The 6,244-nt window shown below is 44.1% G+C and overlaps 1 protein-coding gene across 1 annotated transcript; it reads left to right on the top strand.

Annotated features, from left to right (window-relative positions):
* Positions 1 to 72: 72 nt before the first annotated feature.
* On the top strand, positions 73 to 5,793 carry DDX52 (DEAD (Asp-Glu-Ala-Asp) box polypeptide 52; the record flags this gene model as incomplete). Its single annotated transcript, XM_008945449.1, has 12 exons — positions 73 to 289; positions 608 to 738; positions 935 to 1,120; positions 1,413 to 1,556; positions 2,248 to 2,359; positions 2,636 to 2,708; positions 2,848 to 3,051; positions 3,294 to 3,384; positions 4,019 to 4,141; positions 4,346 to 4,496; positions 4,931 to 5,006; positions 5,722 to 5,793. Coding segments are annotated over exons 2-12 (1,352 nt in total), but the record flags the coding sequence as incomplete, so codon positions are not given.
* Between the last annotated feature and the right edge of the window lie 451 nt (positions 5,794 to 6,244).

The following is a 6,244-nucleotide window of genomic DNA, read 5'->3' as shown; positions in this document are numbered from 1 at the left end:
GGGGGTGGCGGTCGGGCAGGCGCTGGGCTCCGGTCTCACCGTTTTCCCCGCTCTCTTTCCCCCCAGGTGATAAAGGGGAGCAGCGGCAATGTCTCGCTGGAGAGCCTTGACTTCTTCGGGCGCAAGGAGGAACCTCTGCTGGGGTCTGCCGAGGAAGGATTTGGGCTCACAAGGGCTGGGGAGCAGCAGAAGGTGGATGGAGCAGGGAAAAACGGTGGAGAGGTGGCAGGAAAGAGAAAAAGAGCTGCAGAAAGCAGTGTAGTGAAAAGAAAAAAGAAAAAGACACGAGGTATTTATGTACATGTGCACATGTCCTCACCAGAATACCCTGATGAAGTTTATCCTTATTTGTATCAGTTTACTTTAAACTTGCAAGTACTGTAGGTCATTTTACCAGCAAAAAAAATACTTTTGTGTTCCTTGGCTGGCTTGTGTTGGAGCTGATAAAACAGTTGGGCTATGCAGTTGCCATTCTTCAGGAGTGCTCATCATCTTTAGTGAGAATGATAGGACAAAAAAGTTTTTGAGGTGTTCTTTTCTGCCAAATATTTTTTGGCTGGATTTTACTAATGGAAATTTCAATTTTATTTTTTTTTTAAACTTCTAGAAGTGACGTCCATGCCAGAGTTGTCAGAAAGTAATGGAATAAAGTGGATGTCCTCTCTGGAGGCAAAATTTGAAGATGCAAAAGATAAAAAACCTACTGCAGAAAAACTTGAACGCCTGAGAAGAGAAAAGGTGGGGCCACGGATTTCTGATGTAGCAGCAGATTACTGGGTTTCTGTGGGTGTTTTGTCTGAAAACTGAGGTTCATTTGTGATAATTTCTCTTGGGAGGAGGGTGACTGAGCATGGGGAAAATACTCGGAGGCTGAAGCTGTATGTGTTTAGTGTTGTGGCCTCAGAGAAGGAGATTTTTGTCGTTTGCCTTTCAGATAAACCGCTTCAGAAATAAGCACAGGATCAGTGTTCAGGGCATGGATCTTCCTGACCCCATTGCCACGTTTGATCAGCTTCAGAAGGAATACAAGGTCCACCCCAGGGTCCTGGAGAACATCCAGGCTGCAGGGTTCCAGGTCCCCACGCCCATCCAGATGCAGGCCATCCCCGTCATGCTCCACGTAAGCTCTGCTGCTGCCTCCCCTCACAGGCAGGGGGGCACAACCTGGGGATTTTGGGGATAGCCCCTGCCTCTCCCCAGGGTCACGACAGGGGTTAGTGCCACAGCCTAACTGTGAGGCTCTCTCACAGCTGCAGCAGAGTCCCAAACACTGCAAGTACAGTGTTCTTGCTCTCTGCTTTTACTGCTGTATATTTAGTTAGCTTGTAGCATTAATATTTATATGAATGTGATGGTTTTTTTCCCCATTTTTTTCTTATTAAAATATAACACCCTTCTTGTTTTTCATACAGGGTCGGGAACTTTTAGCTTCAGCTCCTACTGGGTCTGGGAAGACACTGGCATTTTGTATTCCTCTGCTAACACATCTGAAACAACCCAGGAACAAAGGGTTCAGAGCTCTGATCATATCACCCACCCGAGAACTTGCCAGCCAGGTGTGTGCTGGGAGGAAAGGGGTTGTTGTCATATTGATGTGCTTAAAAGTTTTCACTCTGTGTGTGTAAAACAGCAGCTTAGTAAAGACTTCTTTCCTTTATTACCCTCAGATATCAGAAAAAGCTAATTCAAACACTTAAGTCTTTTGTGAAATAGCTGCATGTCCAGTCTCTGAGTCTAATCTAAATGATTAGATTAGAGACTCAAGATTCTTTGATTGTATTTTAAAACTGCCCACTGCTTAGGTGCTCTTAGTACCTACTTTGATGTTTGAGATTGCCACAAGAGATTTCTGTGTTTGTTCCAAATGGAATTTCAGCAAATAGCTTTATATTGAAGCTTTGTTATTAAACTGAAATGCTACAGCATTGGGCAGAGTTCCATTTTTTTATTCCCTCAGGAGAGGGGACTACCTCATTAGGGTCCAAATACAATTGTTGGACCTGTGAGAACTTTCAAGTGAATAATTCATGTTAGGAAGCTGCTGCTTAGGTGAAGAAAACCAGACAGCTTTCTCTGAATGCTGAAATCATGTGTAAAGCTGTATTTTGAGGATTGTCTGCATTTGTTCTGCTTAGAAAAGCTAATCAGCTTTGAAAACCCTGTTGAAAATAAAACCAGACTGAAATAAAGCCAGGTTTTCTGTTGAAAATCAGCCCAGTTTGAAAGTGTCTGTGGCTGCCTTTTCAGACCCATCGGGAGCTGGTGAAGCTGGCTGAGGGGACTGGCTTCAGAATACACATGATCCACAAGGCAACAGAAGCAGCAAAGAAGTTTGGGCCCAAGTCTTCTAAGAAATTTGGTAATTGTTTCGACTGCTGAAGTGCTTCTAAACGTTAAAGAAACGTCACAGACCTGTCTCTTGTGGTTTTAAAGAGGTGGGTTAATGCCACTCAAGGTGTGCAGTGTGTTGCTCCATGCTAAAGAAGCAGCTGACGTGGAAGAAATAGAAAGTGAGCCTGAGAGTGGAGCCTGTGAGATTATACCTCTGGCAGATTGGGTTGGCACGTGGGTTTCTCAGGGCTCTGTGGGTCTGGTTTGTGTCTTTTTCAGCATTTTGCCTTTTTTCTTTCTATAGATATCCTAGTGACTACTCCAAACAGACTTATTTTTTTGCTGAAACAAGATCCTCCAGGAATAGACTTGAGCAGGTACTCAGTGTCTTTATCACTTTGCTGCCAGCTTTGCCACTGAGAAGCGGATGCACGCACAGTCCTTGCAGCTCTGAGGGTCTGTTAAAACTTGTGCCTTCTCTGCAAGTGATTGAAAAGAAACCCTCTGTGTTCCTAGTGTGGAGTGGCTGGTGGTGGATGAGTCAGACAAGCTGTTTGAAGATGGGAAGTCGGGGTTCCGGGAGCAGCTGGCCTCCATCTTCCTGGCATGCACCTCCCACGTGGTGAGGAGAGCCTTGTTCAGTGCAACCTTTGCACATGATGTGGAGGAGTGGTGCAAGCTCCACCTCGACAGCCTTGTTCTGGTCTCTGTTGGAGCCAGGTAGGTGTGCTCTGACTTGTTTTTTTGTTTCCTGGGCAAGCTGTGTGCTTGCTTTGCATCAGTCTGCTCAGTTGGATGTCTGTGTTGTTAGTACTGCAGGTTTGTCTATGGAAAAATTGTGTGGGCTTGCAGATCTCTCTCACAGTTTGGGGAAAGTGTATGGGTTTTATAGGTAAACATATATAAAATTTACAAAAAAAAACACTAACATCAACCTGCTTTGGGTGGATTTCTGGTTTCAGAAACTCTGCAGCAGAGACAGTAGAACAAGAGCTGCTTTTTGTTGGATCAGAGACAGGAAAACTAACAGCAATGAGGGAGCTTGTCAAAAAGGTATTTTGGAGCCATTGAGTGTGTTCTGCTTCCTCCTGAATGGAGCTGTGTGTTTGTCAGAGCCTCATTTCCTAGAGCAAAGACTGCTCTGTGACACTTGTTAAATCATTGTGGTATTTTGGAGCCATTGAGTGTGTTCTGCTTCCTCCTGAATGGAGCTGTGTGTTTGTCAGAGCCTCATTTCCTAGAGCAAAGACTGCTCTGTGACACTTGTTAAACCATTGCCCAAATCTGCTGTGTATGAGGGACTTGCTGTGTAAGTACCCTGCCTGTAAATGCTGAGAGTGTTTCCCAGTTCTGTTTGATATTTGAGCCTTGCTTAGGAGCAGTTTGTATTAAGTTTGTTTAATGTTACTTGGCAGTGTGAGTGGGTTCTTCAAATTGGGTGGAAAAAAACCCAAACCTGTTCATTTGTGTGGGTTAGAATGAAGCCTGATGCTCAAGTCAAGAACTGCTCATCAGAGGCAGTGGAGCTGAACTTAGTTCTGACTCCCAAAGAACTGACCAGTCCAAAAACCCCCCAAAATCATCCTTTGAGGTATGGGGCTGGTTCAGTCTATTTAGTAGCTCAGTGTCTGCAGCCAGTAATGATAGGAAAGGGACTTGAACTTGAGACAAGCTTATTCTTTTGCAGGGTTTTGCTCCTCCAGTCCTTGTTTTTGTACAGTCTATTGAGAGGGCTAAAGAGCTCTTCCATGAGCTTATTTATGAAGGCATCAATGTGGATGTCATCCATGCAGACAAAACTCAGCAACAGGTAAGGAGATATCAGTTCTGTCCAAGGAATGCTGTACAAAGAAAGGTGAAAGCAAGAGTATTGGAATGCAACTTCAGGTGACTGACAGTCAGCTGCTGCAGGTTTTAGTCGTTAACATGATGACAACTTTCAGGAAACAAGTTCAACTCCTTTCCTACACTGCTCATTGGGCTGTTCCCAAGTACCTCCCTTTTCTCTTCCCAGCGGGATAACGTCGTCCGCAGTTTCAGAGCTGGGAAGATCTGGGTGCTCATCTGCTCAGCCTTACTAGCTCGGGGGATTGACTTCAAAGGAGTGAATATGGTCATCAACTATGATTTGCCAACCAGTGCAGTGGAGTACATCCACAGGATAGGTGAGCCACTGTTCACACATCATGGCCTTCTCTCATCTCCTAGATCTGTAACGTAGATGCTCTTGTGCATGAGCAAAGCTCCAGAAAGCTGCTGTTGCTGGAGCACTGGCTGCTACATCACTTGAGCCAGTTTGTACCTGGGCTCAATTTCCAGTAAAACTGTGTTACTTTGAATCTTGTATACTTGAGCCAGTTTGTACCTGGGCTCAACTTCCAGTAAAACTGTGTTACTTTTTGTCTGTTTTCTGTGAATCTTGTATATCTGAAGCATCTCAGTATTCATGTACTTTCACTCAGTACAAACAGTCTGTGGGGGTTGGCTGCTTTGGTGGTATATGAACACACACCAGGAGGCCGGGGCTGTGAAGAGGAGTAGAATAAAAGGCAATATTTAAAGTGAAATCTCTACTCTTTGTGAAATTTGTGCTTGACAGGTCGTACTGGAAGAGCAGGGCACAGAGGAAAAGCAGTCACTTTCTTTACAGAGGATGATAAACCTTTATTACGGAGGTAAACTGGAAACAAGACACAGCAAACCTGTTCTCTCTGTTTTGTGTGGTGTGTGGCTGAGCCAGGTGGTTGTCTGGTAACACCCCCCTTGTATGCACAGTGTTGCCATGCTCTGGAAACCCCACGCTGCTGGGAGAAGCTCTTGTAAATAGAGAGGGAGAAATGTGTACTGAGATGGTGGAACTGAGAGGAGGTACCACAGTGTGGAAAAGACTGAGAGCATTTCAGTTTGAAGGTTTCTTTGTGAAGCTTTTCACTAATGCAGCAAGAACCTCACAAAAGGACAGGTTCAACACTCTTCACAACTAACTTGCCTCTTGTTCTGTTTTTTTCTGCATCTTTGCCATGCAGAAAGTATGACTACCCCATATTCTGTGCTTCAGGTTTTCTGATCCAGTTCTCCAACTTCCTTGGGTCCAAAATTACTTGGTACAATTCTCTGTTTTGGCATATTGATTTTTCTTCATCTCCTTGAAGATTGTACTCACCAAGAGCTTCCATTTGTTTAAACTATCCAAATGGAGTCATTAGTTTCACTTTAGCATTATATTTAATGTCTTTTTGCTTCTTCCCTTACTTCAGACTCACCTTTGTGTCTTCTTGCTTAATAAAAACCCCAACAACAAAAGCACCCAGATATTAGGGATTGCTTTTTTTTCCACAGAAGGTATTTATCTCTTGCTGGAGTTGATCTCTTCCCTCCTTTCCTTTCCAGCATAGCCAGTGTTATTCAGCGAGCTGGTTGTCCTGTGCCAGACTACATAAAACACTTGCCCAGACTGCAAAGGTGTGTGCATTTCAGTGGCTCCCCAGTTTGTTTCCCACTCTAAAAGCCTGCACTGGCAGTGCTGGGGGTAGGAGGGTTACAGAAGATCTTGTTTGCAATGTAGTTCCTGTTTAGCTACAAAAGGAATTGTAGGTGGGCTGCTGGTGGGGTGGGGTGTGGCCTGTGGCAGTTCTTTACCTAGTCCAAAATGGAAATAGAATTCTTGCCTTAGTGTTTTCTGGGAGTTAACTGTTTTTCTGTGAACCTCCTGAAATCTGCTTTAGACTTCCTAGGCCTACACACATAAATTTGGCTTCTGGTAAATGGAAGAAAGTCCTTCACTCTTTTGAGTTACCTTTAGAAAAATTGGTGTATGCCTATAGATAAATAGTTGTAATTAGTGCTTCTTTTCATGCTTTTTCACAGCTTCTACTGGTTTCTAAAACTAGAAATCCTTTATATATATATATTT

Source organism: Merops nubicus, unplaced genomic scaffold (genome assembly GCF_000691845.1).
Source record: "Merops nubicus isolate BGI_N331 unplaced genomic scaffold, ASM69184v1 scaffold49938, whole genome shotgun sequence".
Lineage (NCBI taxonomy): Eukaryota > Metazoa > Chordata > Aves > Coraciiformes > Meropidae > Merops > Merops nubicus.
This window is presented reverse-complemented; position numbering and strand designations above follow the sequence as displayed.